Source organism: Podarcis liolepis (genome assembly GCF_965112155.1).
Source record: "Podarcis liolepis genome assembly, chromosome: 2".
NCBI lineage: Eukaryota > Metazoa > Chordata > Lepidosauria > Squamata > Lacertidae > Podarcis > Podarcis liolepis.
In genome coordinates this window covers 66109691-66130029 of record NC_139555.1, presented here as the reverse complement: position 1 = coordinate 66130029, position 20339 = coordinate 66109691, and the positions used below count along the sequence as shown (strand labels likewise).

The 20339-nt window shown below is 39.6% G+C and overlaps 1 protein-coding gene across 2 annotated transcripts in view; it reads right to left on the bottom strand.

Annotated features, from left to right (window-relative positions):
• The window catches only part of SGCD (sarcoglycan delta), a 398371-nt gene that overhangs the window by 42846 nt on the left and 335186 nt on the right, over nt 1-20339 (bottom strand). For both annotated transcript variants that reach the window (XM_083488523.1, XM_083488522.1), the window contains one exon: nt 10091-10163. In XM_083488523.1, the coding sequence (XP_083344649.1) occupies nt 10091-10163 (73 nt within the window). The remainder of the gene's footprint in view (nt 1-10090; nt 10164-20339) is intronic.

Here is a 20339-nt window from a genome sequence, read left to right as displayed (position 1 = left end):
TATAGCTCACATTGAAATAAGTAAAAATAATAATAATAAAGGTGTTTGCTCAATTTGCTGTGATTTCAATGAAGTTCCTGGTGGATGCTGCTAACTTGTTTTCCCTAAAAACACCTTTGCATAGCAATTGCCAAATTCTTTTATTCCTAAATCATATCAAAGTGACCCTTTAAGAGGCAATCTTACATAAAGCACCCTAAAATCCTGCAAGAGAAACCTGTAAGAATCTTGCAGAAACCATCCTAAAACCCTTTAAGAATCTCAAGTGAAACCAGAGCTTACCAGAACCATGCAAACGTGTGGGCTTCCAGAAAGTAACCTGCAGCCACGTTGCTAAGAGAGGACAGTTACGGTTATGACTTATAAAGCTCTATATGGCTTAGGCCATATAGGCTATCGGAAAGACCCATGTTCTCCCATAGGAACCAGCCTGGGTTCTATGGTCTTCGAGGGAGGCTCTTCCCTCTGTCCCTTTGCCCTTACAGGTTGGGATGTGGTAGAGGGCCTTCTCAGTGGATGCTTCCAGATTCTGGAACTCCCTTCCAAGAGAGGCTAGACTGGCTCCCTCCTTGTCCTTCCGCCAGCAGGTGAAAACAGTTTTATTCCGGCAAGATTTTAGAACTGTTTTTAAGGAAAGGGTTTTTACTTCTGTGCTTTTTTTATATATACCCGACTTGTTTACTAAATTTTATAGATTTGCTTTTATATAGATTTAATTCTATTATAGTTTAATTGCTTTTTAATTATTACCTTTTATATGCTTTTAGCTTTCTGTGTTTTATCCTTGTTGTTTCAATTTTTGTGAGTTATCTTGTGTCCCAATTCTGGGGAAGAGGCAAGCGATAAATATAATGATAATGGTGATGGTCAATTACACACACACACACACACACACACACACACACACACTATCCGTATGGCCCAGTGCAGCACCAGAGTAAAAAAACCATGTGTGTGTGTGTGGGGGGGGGGGTGTTCATGCACATGCAAACTCCTCTCTGGGGGCCTTCATCTTTGCAAAGTCCCAGTAAGTCATAGTTTGGTTTAGAGTATCACGCAAATCAGGCCAATGTTGTTCAGCATTATTTGCTATGGCCAACCTTAATCAGTGTGTGTGTGTGTATATATATCTCACTAAACATATATGTATATCTCACTAAACATATATGCGCTGTAGAAGCTGAAGGGTATTTAAAAAAATTTCTTTTTTCCTGCCCCCCAAATATCTGACCGCTTTAAACAGCAGTGCTTAGACATATACCAGCTCTCCAGTGTAAGTATCACAACTTCCTCTTGAACACAGCACAGACAACATACGTACTTGATTATATGATGAGTAACTAAATAATTCCACCATCACTGCAAAAATTCATCTGCACAATGTCATGTGTACTTGAGGGAAGGGTGAGCACTATAATTAAGTATTAAGCCGTTTCACTAGCACGAGTCTGCCATAAAGTATGAAATGGCTATTATTAATATCCTTAAGGTCCCATTTTATGTACAAGGTTAGTGGAATACAGATGGAATAGCTTAAAAAAACAAAATCTTCTGTACCATTGTATGTGTATGCTTTTGTGCGAAGATGCAAAGACAGAAAAAAACTGCAGCAGATGTGAATAGTGATAACTACTGATGCTAAAAGTGATGCAAAAAGGTTAAAATGTCAGGCTCCCATGTACTATCTGGTCATAGTTATGGTTGCCATATGTCCTCTTTTTCCAGGACACGTCCTCTTTTTCATGGGTAGAGTTGTCATAGCCATCCATAGTTAAAAGCAGGTCAGCAAAATGTGTCCTAGTTTTTGCTCTTCAAAATAAGGCAGCTCTATAATTCCACTATGAATTCTGGCAGCTGGTGAAATACGGGAAGAAATGAAACTGCTTCTATCAGTGGGAAGAAACAATTGAAACACGTTCTTAATGTGGGATAAAAGAACAGGCATATCAGAAGCTAAACTGCTGCTGTGGAACAAAAGGAACTTTTTTGGCACTATTTAAAATAGTTTTTAGAGAAGTGAACTCAGAGAGTGGTATTTTGCCTCTCCCAACTTCTTGGTTCCTATCTCACTTTGCTAGAAGAATAGAAAAGATACAGAGTCGTCGGATAAGCATAAAGCTGCCACCATTGTGCCGTAGAGGCAAGTAGTGCATTTATTTCGTGACCAGATGCTAGTTCCGGCTGAAAAGGAATATCAAATTAACTGAAATTGCAGCTTCAGACACCTCCTGTCTCTTTACTTTGTAATTGTTGACTCTTCTGTTTTCACAAGGAAGGTAGGATGTTGCTAGGAGGTTGAATGGCTCCCTCCTCCGTGTCCTTTGTGAAAAAGTAGCCCCAAATTTAGCTTTGTGTGCCATGGCAGAGGAACTTTTCAGCATGTTTCCTGTACATGGCAGAAATGTGCCACCAGGAGAGGGAGGACTCAGGGACAAAAGTTCAGGGTCCCTGTCAGCTGAATGAGCAGCAGGATCTGCAAAATTAGCAGGGCTGGCTGGCCACATTTTGAAGCAAATGCTTTCCCACATCACCCAGAAAGACAGCGGTCACTGGAAGGGAAGGACTATGTTATTAAGTTGTTCCTTGCCTTCTGAGGCAACCCAACCGCTGCAGAAAGTTGCATTTTTCTCCTTCTGCTCCCTATATTTAAAGTGGGGAAATTTCTTCCCCCTTTATTTTTTCTTCTTGTATGTGTGTATGTTTAAGACTGCATAAGCAGTGCAAATTATAGTGAGTGATGAGCTTAATAAATAATAATAATAGTTTATATTATTAATGTGGGTATAATACAAAAATCCCCTAGAGGTCTACCTAGAAGAGATAATCGTGACAACAACTGCCTTCCACATGATCACATTTTCCTATAGTAGCTGAATGCTTCCCACGCTTGCTCAGCATTAACCTACCTTTGCCAGTTACATGTCTCAAAATACTGGGATTTGTTTTCAAATCTGGGGAATAATTTTCAGTTCTTCATACTAGTAAACATAGGAATAAAAACCCCTAAGAGATAAAATTCATCCTATGGGTGCTGCAGCCTGAAGGTCTCAACTGTCATCATTTAAGCACTATAAATATCTGCATATTTCAAAAGCTTGGCATATGAAATACATTAAGTGCTGTCCTGTGTATGATTGTGGTTCACTGTGGATTCTTTTGCTTCTGTTTTTAATTCCAAATGCGTTGGGCTACATTTTCAAGTCTCAATGAAGCCAAAGGAACGAGGTTTTAACCCCGCTTCTACTCCATGCCTCAGTGAGTATAAATCAGGGCACTGGCCTCTTTAATTCTGATGATAATAGAATTTTTACACACACAGGCTTGGCTCATGCATGACAGTAAGCTATAGTATAAAATCTGGCTCTCTGAAATCTTAATCACTTGCATTCTCAAATCTCACATACCTTACTCCTTGCCTTGCATTTCAGGAAAAAGGGAATAAAAAACCCCCCATTTTGTTGGCTGCACTCCTCCCCATATGTACCCCATGCGAACCAGTGCTTGTGGTTTCTTTCTTTCCAAAAGTGAGGCTTTGTTTCTGGCTTATTGCTTGTGGTTTGTGAGAAACAAACCACCAGCACTGGTTAGCAGTGTGCCTGCTTCATCTGGTATGGCCAAAGGGAGTGGTAACTACCATGCATCACGTAAGATTACATACAAACAGGGTCACAAAAACATTACAGTTCTATCCAACGCTGCGTGAGCAGAATTCCAGTTGCGCATCAGGAGTTTCTCTTCCTCTTTTCCCCACATGCACCCCAAAATCAACTCTAATAAATAGTGAAAGTTGGCACACTGCAAAAAGTATGGTATTAAAGTAAATGCATCTTAAAGCAGATTCTGAGAATATATTTTTTTGCAACATGAAGAACAGAGAAGCAAAAATGATTGTAAAACAGCTTAAGTGAATAATTCCAGGTTGATGGGCAATTGGGAAACCTCAGGCTTCTGCAGTCATAAAACTGACACTGGAGAAGAAATGGCTACAGAATCTGATCTCACAGCAATACTAAATCCATAGTGATACAGAGCTAGTGTTAGAAAGGGGTCTCATATGTCTAATAACGAGAATTTCAGCTGCTAGAGATGCTGCATATCATCTCTGACCTCCGTCTGTGACATCTGTATTCATGATATTGTTAGATTATTTATGTGATGCTTATTTCTATTTGGACACCAGATTCCCTTCCCCCCTATCTTTCTCATTTGGAGGGAGGGGAGAGGTCAACAGTGACACTACTCAGTTATTGTTGCATCTGGGTGGTTATTGTTTACTCTACTGATGAGGAATTTTGCTAGCACCAGGATATTGCACACAGGGCCTCTTGCTGGTGGTGACATGAGTCTCCTAGATATCTGGTGAATATGTCCTTCCCAAATCACCCACTATGGTTGACCTGACATTTGAACTGAGTCTCCCAAGGACTAGTTGGAGTACATTGGCTTTTGTGAGTCTGTATCACAAATGTGTGGGTCTGGCGGGACTCCACCACCTCAGAACACACACAAATGTTGCTTGTCTCTCTACTTCTCCTCCCCCTGCAAAACTCTCCATACTTCAAAATTAGTTTAGAAGGCTTTGAGTCTGAACCTTTTCATGACATGTTCTCTTTCCAATTGAAGGAGGGCTTTTTTGGGTCTGGCAGCACTTTCACACAAACAGTCCCTATGTACATTTGATGTTCTGTGAAGACTGCATGAAGTGTTTGCCTAATCTACACCATGGCTTAGCAGAAGTGTGTTGGCTGCTAGGGAGGAGATCACAACTGCTTTGCTCTTCTGTGGTCCTTTTAGTTCATTGCAGGGTAGCAACTATGTGAAGGTTTGGCGTAGTGTGTTGTCTGAACCTGGGACTGACGTTGAGTTCTCTCCACCATAACCATGATCTGCAGTCAAGATATGTTCATGGCTACAGACCGGGATTGAGGAGGAGAGATCTTAACTACTATTAAAACAACACACTAAACGAAACCTTGGACTAAAGGTTTATGGACTGGGAAGGAGCAATGAGGGTGTGAGTTTCTCTTTGGGAGCCAACATTTTTGGTGGTCCCAGTAAGAACCTTCAGGTCCTACAGAAGTGCTTTTAATATTAATACAATACTTGTTTAAATGACAGCATATTAACTATCACATTTCTCTGATTCATATCTTTATCTGATATTTGATTTCAATAGCAGCATTGTTATCTGAATACCTTCAGATGGTATAATCTAGTGACAATTAAACTAAAATTAACTAGTGTTAAGAGTCCAGCTCAGTGTCTTTAATTTAGAATCGTAGTAACTAACCAAACTTGCTAGAATTATTTGTGAGCAGGTATTAATAAAATGATTTCTATTTTCTAACCATTTTTTCTTATATCAGCACTACTCTCTTTTTAAATACAGAGTATCTATGTTTGTCATGTTAATCATTATGTATTCAATGGGCTTAATAGTGAGCTGTTATTTGTAGTTCTATTTTCCTCCCTTTCCTTAATTTTCTTTTTAAAACCCTTTATAGCACAGCATGAAAAGAAGCATTACTTCATTCAGAGCCATTATTTTGCAAAACAAGCCTTCCCATTTCACCTGAACATGGCCTTTAAATTGCTGCCTGGGACACCAGGTCTCACTACGACTATTTAGCTAGCTCAGTGTTCTACATGCTACAGGAGAATTCTTCTCAGCTAAAATCAAAGTGTAAGCACATTTTACCTGCCACTTGGTACTTTTAATTATGTATACTTGCATTTGCTTGCTTTTTCTTAACACTAGGGGACCAACTTTTTCTTCATCAGATCTTGCATACAAGTGAAGAATAACTGAGGAGATAATGTTGGTGGGAGGAGGGGGGAAAGAATAAAGAAAACTGGTTGCCAAGATTTATTTCTTCTTCAAGTCCTTATCTCAATTATGTGCAATCTTCTGACACAGGGGAAAAACAATTATCCCGTGATATGATCACATGATTTTTCTGAATAGGCTGCTTCAGAAAAACATTTCACTATATGAAAACAAAAGCCAAATTACACATGGCTGCTCAATGTGTCTCTTTAAGTTATCGCTTACTCCAGGCATAGGCAAATTCAGCCCTCCAGCTGTTTTGGGACTACAACTCCCATCATCCCTAGCTAACAGGACCAGTGGTCAGGGATGATGGGAATTGTAATCTCAAAACCATCTGGCGGGCCAAGTTTGCCTATGCCTGGCTTACTCATTTGGTCAATTCCGAGTCTAAAAATCAGCAAGCTATAGGTGTATACCACTTTCCAGTTGAACAAGCCAGCCCACTGAGACATAAAAAGCTGGATGAGGGCATGGCCTAACATAGGCTTATCACAATATTCATACCCTCCAAGTGTCCCAATTTTCCAGGAACAGTCCCGGAATTATGAAAGCTGTCCTGGTTTTTGATTTGATCCCATACTGTCCCTATTTTCCCCATCAATGCCAGGGACAGGGAGAGCGATGGTGATGGCTGAAGCTGAAAGGGAGCATCCCGTTGCCTCTCCATGGCTGCTACTGCCAGCTTCCCCCTTTGGGCAGCTCATAGAGGCTCCTGGAGAGTGGGCAAGGAGGAGGAGAGGCTGCAGCCGCTGAGGCCCAGCCCCACATGACATGCTGGCTCTGAGGGGCAGACAGAGGCCAGGGCTACCTTGAGCGAGAAGAAAGGGTGACGACTGAAACACAGCACAAGGTGTATTGATTTTTTTAAAAAATGCTTTGTGCATCCGCATCCAATCTTGTCCTTTCCTAAAATTTATTTATTGGTGTGTGTTTTTCTTTTTGTAAATCTACCAAAGAACAAAACAAAATGGGATTAAGGGGTGGGTGGGGAGGTTGAGGAGGGTCATCTGGGTGGGAGTGAGAAAAGTCCCTATTTTCATCAGAGGAATGTTGGAGGGTATGCAGTATTGTAAGCTGTACAGCTGTATACACACCATGCCTTTAATGCCCATTCGAAACCCATTCAAAGAATTCTGGGCACTGCAGTTTACGCCACACAGAGTTACAATTCCCAGCCACCTTTAAGGGTGCCCAGAGGGAAAGAACATGCTCCAGAATAGCACATCATTTCCCTTGGATATTTTGTTTCTCTTCTCTTTGAATCGTTTCTCTTTCGTTTTAATTATGTGTGTTTCTTTGCTCTCGCCTCTTCTAATTTTCTAATGCCTACATCCTATATTTCTTCTATAGCTTCTCCCTGTTGCATTGTTTTGCTATGACTGTCAGCAAGAATTGTATACGAGGCATAACATAAATTATTCCAGTTGCATTATTTATTTCATAATCACTCCCAGAAAATTTATTCCTTACTTGCTGAATTAAACATTTTTAGAGGTCAGTCTTAATAACATGTACTGTACTTGCATGGAAATTCTAGATATATATATATTGTGCCAACAACTAATTGTTGCAAAAGAGGCCATTACAACAGCAATGTAGAAACACTGGGCCACTATTTCATGGACAGTCGTGAGTGGTTCCATGCAGATGGCATGGTGATGATTGCCTGAATATGTGACCTTTGCATATTTATTAACCTAGATTTCATTTTGATTTTTGTATTCCAACTTTTAACAAGGTGCTACACATTAAATCCCCAAAGAGTTGGGCAAGCATCCATTCATCCACCCACAGAACAATCCTATGCATATTTATTCAGAAGTAAGTCCCACTGTATTCACTGCAAGTACCTTAGGCTGCAATCCTACACACACTGATGTGAAAGTAAGCCCACTGAATTCAGTGGGATTTACTTATGAGTAAACATGCATAGGGCTGCTATGTCAGTTGCCTTTAACAGGCTCCTCTGCTGCCCCCTGAGTCAGAGCACTGATCCTCTCAATCATAGTTCATATTCTATGACTCAATGATTCTCCTGTCCCTTTAAAATCATTTACAACTATCTTCTCCTCTCCCCATCCCACATATTTTACTTTCCCCCTTACAGCAGCATGTCGTTGATGTCCTATATAAATGTTAATGAGAATTGTAGCTGTAGATGTACTGAGAAGCTCTTCTGGAAACACTGTGATCACTGCCAATACAAATTAGTTGCTATTAATACTCATTTGCGGATATCATGCAGAGAATTTGCAAGAGTTTTGTTTTCTTCGGTAGTGATTATATATTTTTTAAAAGCATCATAGTCATAAAGGATAATTTTCTGCAGCTCATTCATGGCATTATTTTTCTCTCTTTTACTGCTTCAAACATTCTCCTGCCAGCTACTATGTATACTAAGCTACTGTATATACTACAATCTGAAAGGATAACAAACAGAAAATATGGTTGTTGCCACAGACGATCCAAGCCCAAAGCTTTCTTTCTGTCATGCCTCCATTTCTTCATTCTTGCCACCCACATGACATCAGGATGAAGGCCAAATGCATTTAAAGCATTTTAAAAATATGATCCATTACCACTGTGGCATGAAAACAAGACATTTTGGGGGGAAATGTCTCAACCACAAATATTGCAGGAATAGAGGTGAAGGACAGAAATGGCCAGGTGGGTAAAACTTGGCATATTTGTGAGGTATCTCCATTACAGTTTTGGTCTGTTTCTGCACTCAGCGCTTGAGTTTCTTTCGAATGTATATAATTTAAGAACTTTATTGCAGACATTTTGCATTAGCATCTGTATTGAAAAACTCTGCGTTCTGCTGAAGTGCAGAATGCTAGCCCAAGTTTTTGCAATTCTTTTATCATTCAATAGTCAAGAAACATTTTCGTCACTACATTTTTTGTGGCAGTAAGGAATACATAAATCAAGCAAGGACAATCGATATAACAGCATTTCATGCCAAACAAGCTGATAGGCAATGTAAGATGACAAATGTGACACCTATGTGTCTTAACATCCAAAAAGGTTTATTACAAACATCACCTCACCTTTACTCTAACTCTCCAAGCCACCACAAAACAAAGACATGCAAGGAGAAGACAAGACACAAAGATGACAGGCAAGAGGCAATGTCATTCTAGCAACAACAGTACAATGCCTGTCTTCAGAAAAAGTGATCCCACACATGTTAAGTAGCCAGTGATCCAAAGCCATTTGTCAGAAAAAAAAGAATATAGGATGTATGCAGAGAATGATGGCTGTGCTATCACCTGGAACTTATCATTGCAGATGACACACAAGACTGTAGCGCAGGTAGAGATGAAGAAGTAGAAGAAATAGATCTAGAGCCCATGCGTAAGGCAACACATGTCATTTGAGGCTCAAACAATTTTAATAGAACTCTAGAAGTGCCTAGGACACTGAAGCTATCAAGGTGCAAAAAGACTATGCAGAGAGAAACATTAGCTCAGTTCTTGCATAACACCATTGTTAACGTGTTGGATGAGCCACCCTCAATACCTGAAAGACAATGTGACCCAGGGGCTCAATAGTGACACAGAGGACCTATTCCTCATGGGATTGGGGAAGGCTGTAGTATATTAGTAGAACATTTATGTTGCATGCAGAAGGCATGCAACATCCCTGGCACCTCTAGGTTGGGCTGGGAGAAACCCCTGCTTGAAACCTTGGAGACCCATTGCTAGTCAGTGTAAGACAATACTGAGCTAAGATGGATCAATGACTCCTTTCTTTGAAGAAGGGAGAAGGAATTGCCCAAGTGGCTCACATGTTGAAATGACTTGGCAGCTGTGTGCAGAACACAAGGTCTGCTGCCAGCAACAGCGTATGAATCAGGGAATTGGCAGCTGAGCAATAAAAAAGACACTTTCCCCAGGTTACAGATCTGTACAGAAGATGATGGGACCATGGTATCATTCTTCTGCCTGCTGTCACTATGTAACTGACTATGGGCTCTCAGCACCTTCAGTAAGCACAGCCAAAAAGAGTTCTCAGGTTTTCTAAGGTCAGGCAAGTAGAAAGAATGAAGCTCCAGTGACATGCATTCCCCGTTTTTTTCAATCAGTCACAGAGTTCTACTTTAAGCACACCTGCCTTCTTGCTATTCAGCAGCATCTATGCTACAAGATATGTGTGGGTGTTCCTTTCTTTGTTCAGGGGCTGAAATGCCACCAGTCAGAATAGAAAATTCGAGCAAGGTGCCTTTGAGTTACATTGAAACTAAATGCCAAAGTTTACCTTAGTTCCTTGAAGGGGTCTGCCCTGACATTGGGAGTTTCTATGGATTTAGGGAACACTACGCCTTCTGCTCCTGAAATAACAAAACAGAACACAAGTGTATATGTTATAAACTGTCATATGTGGCACATTTTACAGTTAATCTATCTCTAACCCATAACATACATCCTATATCCTTATAACTACCCAGAGTGAGGATACTGAGACTCCCCTCTGCCTGCGATATATTTGTTCCAACTTATAGAAACAATAATTTAGTGCATTAAGGGCTCTAATCCTATACATGTTTACTTGGGAGAAAGTAACATTCACCACAGTAAGACGTGCTTAGTAAAGACACTTAGGATTGGATTGCACAAATGCATAAATGTAAAGCATTTTTTTTTTACAAATATATTTAAAGCAGGTCTTAAATGAGGTACTATATGAATACAAACCCTTTGAATGAGCTGTCTTTCCAAATGCAGTCAATGTGTGTGGTGTTATTTCTCAATCCTTTTTAGAAAAGTTCTCAAAAGGGTGGTGAATTACTCTGGAGGTGCATCATTGCTGCCCAAAATGGCTGAACACATGCTGTATTGCCTCCTCCCTTTGTTTGTTGCAGTTGTCCAGCACATAGGTATGTATGCATTTATATATATATTTATTACTTGCTTGCATTTATTACCTGCCTTTCACAAAAAGTCCAAGGGCAAGTTATATATCAGTAAAAAGGTAAAATACAGCATACAAGGCAGTTAACAGTTAAGCAACCAATCAACAAATAAGGCCAAACCAACCAACAACCATTGTTGTTGTTTAGTCGTATCCGACTCTTCATGACCCCATGGACCAGAGCACACCAGACACTCCTGCCTTCCACTGCCTCCCACAGTTTGGTCAAACTCATTTTAGTAGCTTCGAGAACACTGTCCAACCATCTCGTCCTCTGCCATCCCCTTCTCCTTGTACCCTCAATCTTTCCCAGCATCAGGGTCTTTTCCAGGGAGTCGTCTCTTCTCATGAGGTGGCCAAAGTATTGGAGTCTCAGTTTCACGATCTGTCCTTCTAGTGGGCACTCAGGGCTGATTTCCTTCAGAATGGATAGGTTTGATCTTCTTGCAGTCCATGGGACTCTCAAGAGTCGCCTCCAGCACCATAATTCAAAAGCATCAATTTTTCGGGGATCAGCCTCCTTTATGGTCCAGCTTTCACTTCCATACATCATTACTGGCATATTCCCAAATCCCTGGAGGGAAAAATATATGTGCCTGTATATATTTTCTGAAAATCCTCCATGCTGAAGCTAGGCAGCCATCAGGTAGCAGGGAGTCCCAAAGTTTGAGGGCTACCACTGAGAAGGTTTTGTTCTGATTCACACGATGATCCAGGCAACTCAAATGATTGAATCAGCTGAGAACTGGTCATGTGGGAAAAATTAAGCATTTGCATGTGATGCACAACAACAGAGAGTTAATGGATTTGATGTGACTGGTCTTTTGGAGCTTTTCCTCTCCAAGAGAATGAGGAAACTGGAACTGGGAAACTGTGCTACATTTAAATTGCCTGGGACATTTCAGATGTACAGTGGTACCTCGGGTTAAGTACTTAATTCGTTCCGGAGGTCCGTTCTTAACCTGAAACTGTTCTTAACCTGAAGCACCACTTTAGCTGATGGGGCCTCCTGCTGCCGCCGCGCCACCGGAGCATGATTTCTGTTCTCATCCTGAAGCAAAGTTCTAAACCTGAAGCACTATTTCTGGGTTAGCGGAGTCTGTAACCTGAAGCGTATGTAACCTGAAGCGTATGTAACCTGAGGTACCACTGTAGCTACATACTAACCCTTCTGCACTTCAACTAACTTTGACTATGCAAAAATGATGGCTTCAACAATCACTTTAACAGCTATTGAAATTGGCCACAGGGCATGGCTGAGTCTTTCTATTGGAACTGCTGTTGACTCCCATTTCTTCAATTAGGCTGCTTATAGTCAGTTTGCTGCTGCAGTGGCCTGCAGACTGAAACCTACAATTTTTTCTATCCTGCCTGCACTCACTAGTTTGAGCTAGCTCATGTGCTTGACTGCTGTTGCTTCTGTCTGGCTATCAGGAACGAAAGAAAGAAACCATTTCATTATACCTGATCCATCCATACTGGGCGGAAAGCAAACCTTGTCAAATCTGCTGGTAAATCAACAGCTTTTATAGCTTTTGCCATTGCAAACACTACTGCCTCTGCTGTGAACAAAGCTCTGTTTCTTTGGAAACTATAGGGAATATTGTTTTCAACAACACAATTGATTTTTGTGGTGTATCGTCGTATATCTACAACAAGTTAGATAAGATAGAGGGAATCTATTATGTAATGTGTATTTATACCTACTGTACATTCCATGACAATAAATTATTCTCTTCTTTTATTATTTGCAAAAGAGTTTGATTAAAACCCAGGCCTGGCAAATCTTTCTTTTGACACTATGTAATTTACCAGCAATAAATGTTCATAAACAGTTTGAGTGGAAAATCCATAAAGCTATTTCAGCTTTATTTTAAGTTCCATTTAATGCCCCTCAAAAATGATTTCATCAATGTGTGTTCCATTAACTGGCTTTCTGCCCAATAACTTAATTCCACACAATCAATCAGGAATTTATAAAGCATATGACAGGATCTATCTAAAGTGTTTTGAATTACTGTAATGATTCACTCAATACTTTTATTTTTCGCCCCCTCCCCGGTACTGGTGAAAACTGGGGAAATAAATTTGTCAAAAATCTCTAATGTGCATTTGGTGACTGCAGGAACAATGTGGAAAGCTTTTATATTAAACTACTGCACAGTATCGCAGATACATTTGGTGACAGCAAAAAGCTTTATGCTAAAAGAAAACAAGTAACCATTTGAAAACTCCATTGTAGGATATATTCCTATAGCCATTGCCACATGATAGGGGTTTTATTTTTGACGAGCACTGACTAGAAAGCTGGTGCCTGGTCGGTTTCAATATATCCATTGTGAACACTTTTTAAAATGTAGGTGTTTAAGTTCAGAATATGCCTGTTGCCACAGCCAAGTTTCTTTTTCTACTGAATAATGTCATCTGTTTTATGTAGCAATTTTTTTAAAAAAATAATATTTATTAGTTTTCCAACAAATTAAACACAACACTACACTACAAAAAACCACAAAAGAAAAAACATACAACAATACAATACAAAAAACCACTACAAAAACACTAACATACATCTAACAAAGCAAAACAAAAACCATTTAAAACACAATCCAATTTCAATATCTTATCTTTCTTTCACTAATTTCCACGACCTCCTCGCACCTCCCTTTTTGTATTCCACTTCTATTAATTGTTTCAGCAATTCCTTTCCATCTTCCTCTGTTTTCTATCCTATAATTGTCTTAACACATTCTAACCTTATTTTCCCTTTAATGCTCTATTACTCTATTAATCTATTTATGCTTAATTCCTTATAACATTTCTACTAAAGCCATATAACTTCATTCCAACATTTTTCTAACATTCATTAATTTTACAGTATTTCTGTAAATAATCTTTAAACTGGCATAATCCGAGACCAGGGAGAAGAGTCGGTGGAGGAAGACTTTCCAGTCTTCCTCCACCGACTCCTTTCCCTGGTCTCGGATTCTGCCAGTCATTTCCGCCAATTCCATGTAGTCCATCAACTTCATCTGCCATTCTTCCCTGGTGGGTAAATCTTGTGTCTTCCAATATTTTGCGATGAGTATTCTTGCTGCTGTTGTTGCATACATAAAAAAAATTCTGTCCTTCTTTAACACCAATTGGCCGACCATGCCCAGGAGAAAGGCCTACGGTTTCTTAAGGAAGGTATATTTAAATACCTTTTTCATTTCATTATAAATCATCTCCCAGAATGCCTTAATCCTTGGGCACGTCCACCAAAGGTGAAAAAATGTACCTTCAGTCTCATTACATTTCCAGCATTTATTATCGGGCAAATGGTAGATTTTTTCAAGCTTAACTGGTGTCATGTACCACCTATAAATCATTTTCATTAAATTTTCTCTTAAGGCATTTCATACCTGTGGTCCATAACCGTTCCCAGTCAGCCATCATTATGTTATGTCCAACATCTTGTGCCCATTTAATCATAGCTGATTTCACCATTTCATCCTGAGTGTTCCATTTCAACAGCAAGCTATACATTCCTGACAAATTCTTAGTTTTTGGATCTAACAATTCTGTTTCCAATTTTGATTTTTCCACCTGGAAACCAACTTTTTTGTCCAATTTGTATGCCTCCATTATTTGATAATAATTGAGCCAATCTCGCACTTTGTTTTTCAATTTTTCAAAGCTCTGCAATTTTATTCTCTCTCCATCTTGTTCCAGAATTTCCCAATATTTCGGCCATTTGGCCTCCATATTGAGTTTTTTCTGTGCCTTCGCTTCCATTGGTGACAACCATCTTGGGGTTCTCCCCCCTAACAAATCCTTATATCTTATCCAAACATTAAGCAATGCTTTTCTAACAATATGATTTTTAAATGCTTTATGTGCTTTTACCTGTTTTATGTAGCAATTAAACCAAAGCATGCATTCCATGGTGTATAGTTTATCTATGGTTGCAACAGCTGCCATTACACTTTTAGAGTCAAAGAAGCAGCAGAATCATAGTCCAAGAAAGATGGCCATACAACCTCTGCTTAAAAATCTCCAATGAAGGAGAGTCCACAACCTCCTGAGGGAGTCTGCTCTACTGTCAAATATCTCTTACTGTGAGAAAGTTCTTCCTGATGTTTAGTCAGAATTTCCTTCCTTGTAACCTGAAGCCATTGTTTCGAGTCCTCGCCTCCAGAACAGGAGAAAACAAGCTTGCTTTACCTGGCATGTGACAGCCCTTGAGATGTTTGAAGATGGCTATCATATCTCCTCTCAGTTTCCTCTTTTCCAGACTAAACATACCCAGCTCCTTCAAATACTCCTCATAAGGCTTGGTTTCCAGCCCCTTGATCATCTTGGTCACCCTCCTCTGCACACGTTCCAACTTGTCAATTGTGACACCCAGAACTGGACACAGTATTCTAGGTGGAGCCTGGAAGTCTTGACTTCCAGTATTGGGATGTGCCAGCCACAGAGTGAAAGAGTGAAACCCTGCAACTCACCATCACTTTTGAATATAAGCAGAATTTTTTGTTTTTTTCAAAAGTGCGAAACACCCAGAATTGGTTCTCCGAAAGGTCAAAGTTCGTAAGTCAGATGAGGACGACAGAGGCACCACATTTATAACTCACCCATAACAGTTTTTGTACAAGTAGAGACAGAAATTGTTCACTGGGCGGAATAGCCCACGGTCTGCAAAACATAACGAAAGAAACAAGCCCAAGCTGCATGTCTTGTAAAGGACCTGAGCATCACAGAAATGGACTAATTTGGGGCACTGCACGACTTGTTTGTACCTGCCTCCTCACTGTGTTTGAGACAACTCACAACAATAAAATTAGGACAACACACAATCTTTCAAAAACACTAACTAGCTGTTAATAATCAGAATGTCTGCAAACTTCAGCTTTATTGGCTTTGCAAGGAAGGGGAACCCAGAGGTAGCTCAGTTCACCTCATTAAAAATAATAAGGTTGCAGAACTGGTGGACTACAAAAAGAATGCATGGATACAGAAATCATGAATGTGATTCTATGATGTAATGTACTTACTACATGGAGGATGAGACCAATGGGCCTGAGCAGAATGCTTTGTGCCATAATATCCCACCCCCCAAAGGAAAGATTGTCAAAAAGAGATAAGGTTTACTCAAATCATTGTGATCCCAGGCTGTTTGAGCTTTAGTTTGCTGAACTGTTTCCCAGCAGTACTTATAACAACATCAGCATTGGTGAGTTTTTTTTTTTTTTTTACTAGCTGTATTTGTTGCTGGTGCTAGTTTTGTGTGAAACACTAGCGTGTGGGCTTACAAAACCAGAAATAGTCCATGCAAAAAGTTTCCAAGGAGAACATCCCTCTCTCTTAAAGCAGATTATGTTTCAGAAGAGTTTCAAGGAAAGCTCAAGGAATATAGAATAAATCTGCCTTGCATTAAATTCAGAAACTGTACTATATGTTCCTTTGCTAATCCTTATGGCACCAAATCAATATTAATCTGATGCTGGTTGATGCTTCTTTCGTAAATAGGATTAAGGTTAACACAATATAGACAGATATATCAGACCTGGACATTAAATCCATGTCTGCTGCCTTGGTTTTACCCTTTCCTTTCATATCTGCTTTATATCCAAATCCTAAAGAAATTAGAAATATCCCTGCGTTATGTATCCCCACTAACTAACAGAACCTCAGTTCAATCTTAGCTGAATTTTGAATGGATTTTCCAAGAAGCAATTAATATTCAATATTTAATTTCTATAGACTGCATCTCTTTAAAAACAAGCCTCGTTGTCAAGGGCAGCAGTGCCAAAGAAAGTGAAATTAAAAAGCATTAACATACTCTTGATAAGGTGACAATTTGCAAGGTTATTATGGCATCCCTCTAGTAATTAACACATAGTAAGGGACAGGGTACTTAAAGGCAGCTAAGTAACTTGGGGGGAAAGCTTGAACTAATTACCTACATAGCAGGGAAAATACACAGTTCATAGCTTAAAAAGCAATAGACAGATGGTAAATTAAATGGCTTTCCTGTGAAGGTGGTATAGGCACAATCTTACAAATTAAGGTTCTTACTGTGCAACTATACTAAATAGCTGGCACGAGAGTGTAAAATAAGGAGGAATTATAATGAAAACGGCAGTCTCTAAACAGTATCAACACATACTGTACATGATGAAATGTAACAAGATTGCTGGGAAGAATCAACTGCTGCAGTTACTGTGCTGCTGGCAGTGGATGATTTGGCACCAATTAGCAGATATCTGCACATGAAATTCAGATGGGCGCGCGCAATGGCCACACGGGGAGAGGAGATGGACATCACGTTCTTACTCACATTTTCTACAAACTAAAAAGTCTCAAATGTTGCAACCTTTCTTCAGAGGATAGTTGCTCCATCCCCTGGATCACCTTTGTCTATATGCTTGCTGACATTCTCAAATTACTATTATTATGAATTTGTGAGGCAGGAATTGGTCTTGCAGAAGCCATAATGCAGTGATGGCCAAACCTGGCCCTCCAGCTCTTTTGGGACTACAATTCCCACCATCCCTGACTGTTAGCTAGGGATGATGGGAGTTGTAGTCCGAAAAGAGCTGGAGGGCCAAGTTTGGCCATCACTGCCATAATGGCTCTGCTACAGTAAGGCATGTTCTTCTATATGCTTGGCTATTTTACCTTCAACAATACTATTTACCATTTTTCTGGGACAGACTAACTAAGCTAACTGCCCTATAATTGCCAGGATATGCCTTAAAAAAAAGTTGTTATATTGGCTGTTTTTCAGTCCTTAGGTCTGGAGACTGATTTGAGGGATATTTTTGTTAGAAGACCAGCAATTTCACATTTGAGTTATTTGAGAACTCTTGGGTGCATGCCATCTAGACCCAGCGATTTGTCAATTTCTATTTTGGCAATTAGGCCTAGAACTTAATCTCTCATCACCACTAGCTGCTTTTGTTCCTCAGACTCGCTTCCTGCAAAGGTTTGTTCAGGCACTGGGATCTGCCCTATATATTCTGTTGTGAAGACAGATGCAAATGTCACTTGGAAGTGACCTGTGTTGTGTGTAACTAGAGACAATGATATTTCAATGAACTCTTCTACATTTAACAGTGTGAAACAAAAACGTTTTGTGTTTTACTTGCTAACCTGATTCAGAAGATAAATTAGGGAGTATACAAAAAGTTCTAAAAGGAAAAGGAGTCAAAACTGATATTAGCAGAGAGAAAGCTTTAACATTCTGAATGCCCCTTGTTGGATGTGCCCATTAAATTACTACTAGGACATAGACTGTCCTTCATTTGTCAGAAAGTTAATAACATTGAAGCAAGTCAGGGCAAGGATGGTTATGGTTATGTTTATTAATACAATTTGTTTGTATTGCAAATCTATATGTGGAAGTGCTTGAGAAGGGGCAAAGGGACAGAGAGGACACTACCCTGTTTTTGAAGTTGCTTCAATCTAATATTTCCAGGCTGTGAAGCCTTTGGTGCCCTAAGGTCAAACTTATTCATTAAGCAGCTGTTTATCGCAAGGGTCATTATTCTGTTTTTATTGAAAAAGAAACTGTGGGAGCCAAAGACGAAGCAAAGACTTCAGACTGAATGTTCAAACTCCCCTCCTCCCTCCTAACTTTGGAAGATTTCCCCAAATCTCATCATATATTTGGCTGTAATTCTAGAATAAAAACCCACAATAAATACTTTTAACTGATTAGAAAAGTGTGATCACATTAGGAAAAAGTAGCACTACCAACTAAAAGAACTTTGCTCTTACAATCCAAATGAAAAGCTTACAGCACTGGACATTAAATAAAGATTCTTCTGCCTCCATTATATTTGACGTCTATTTTGAGGATTTTGAGGAAAAGACACATTTTAAAATAAGTGAAACAGATATGTGTCCTGCAAATAAACACAAGGATTTCTGTGTATTCAATCGCTTCATCAGTGTTCTTCTTATCCCTTAAACTTAATGCCACCAATAAAATTGTTGTTTAGTTGTGTCCGACTCTTCATGACCCCATGGACCAGAGCATGCCAGGGACTCCTGTCTTCCACTGCCTCCCGCAGTTTGGTCAAACTCATGCTGGTAGCTTCGAGAACACTGTCCAACCATCTCATCCTCTGTCGTCCCCTTCTCCTTGTGCCCTCCATCTTTACCAACATCAGGGTCTTTTCCAGAGAGTATTATCTTCTCATGAGGTGGCCAAAGTATTGGAGCCTCAGCTTCATGATCTGTCCTTCCAGTGAGCACTCAGGGCTGATTTCCTTAAGAATGGATAGGTTTTGATCTTCTTCTTCATGGGACTCTCAAGAGTCTCCTCCAGCACCATAATTCAAAAGCATCAATTCTTTGGCAATCAGCCTTCTTTATGGTCCAGCTCTCACTTCCATACATCACTCCTGGAAAACCATAGCTTTAACTATACGGACCTTTGTTGGCAAGGTGATGTTTCTGCTTTTTAAGATGTTGTCTAGGTTTGTAAAATAAAATACCTTACATTAACTATTAACTAACCAATAAAATACCTTACATTAACTATTCTTTCAGTGTTTCATGATCACAGTATTTGTGATTAGAATCAAATTTTTAATACCTCTGGACTGAGATCTAAATTCTGATGGAATTCTGAATCGTTTAGGGCTGGGGAACCTGTGGCACACCAGATGTTGTGAGGCAAAAACTCCCACCACCTCCTGTCACATGCCAATAGGCAAGGATAATGAAAGTTGTAGTTTTGTGATTTCCAAGGGGCACAGGCTCACCATACTTTGTTAAAAAGAGTAGTTGTTTGTCTGAAGAAACAGGTTCGCAGTCTGAGGATGCTTCTTGATCTAACTTCGTCACTGGTTAGTTTGTGTGGCATGGAGTACTCTTTGCTAGGTAAGCCTTACCTGTTACCTGTCAGATAGCCTAGCCTTAAATACACACACACACACACACACACACACACACACACACACACGTTTTATTTCCTGCTCCCCATTACTAGTGATCTTGGGGTAGTGTCTACGTTGATGCTATTTCAGTGCCAGGTAAAGATGGTTTTATTCTCAAGCTTTCTTATAGCCTTGAAATTCTGTTTCTATATGGAAAGCTGTCCCAGGAATGACTCTGAAAGGTGGGCTTCTCATGACAACCAACCTACCAACTAATGAAACAAAGCAAAGTTATCAGTTACGTTTATTATTTATAGCCCAATTTTCTACAGATGTATCCAAAGCATCTTATAATTTACAACACGAGACCAGCGTGTGGCTACTATTTAGCAATAGACTTCTCCATCTCTTCCCTGCAATTCTAGCCTGCATGTTTTCAGCCCATTATATGAAGGAACATGCTGATTTCTAAATACTAATATTACACAGACACACACATTGCTTTGAGTATATTGATAAACGGAAAAGTGACTAAGCAAACAAAACTAACAGCATTTAGATGTTCCTTTGTAGGAAGTCATGAATACACAACTGTTCTGTAGTCCATAGGTTTTCCTTATAGTACTCATCACATGAAATCTATGACATAAATCGCATGTAAAGCATTTCCTACATTTTATAATATAATAATAATAATAATTAAACACTGTATTTATTGGATGCTTGAT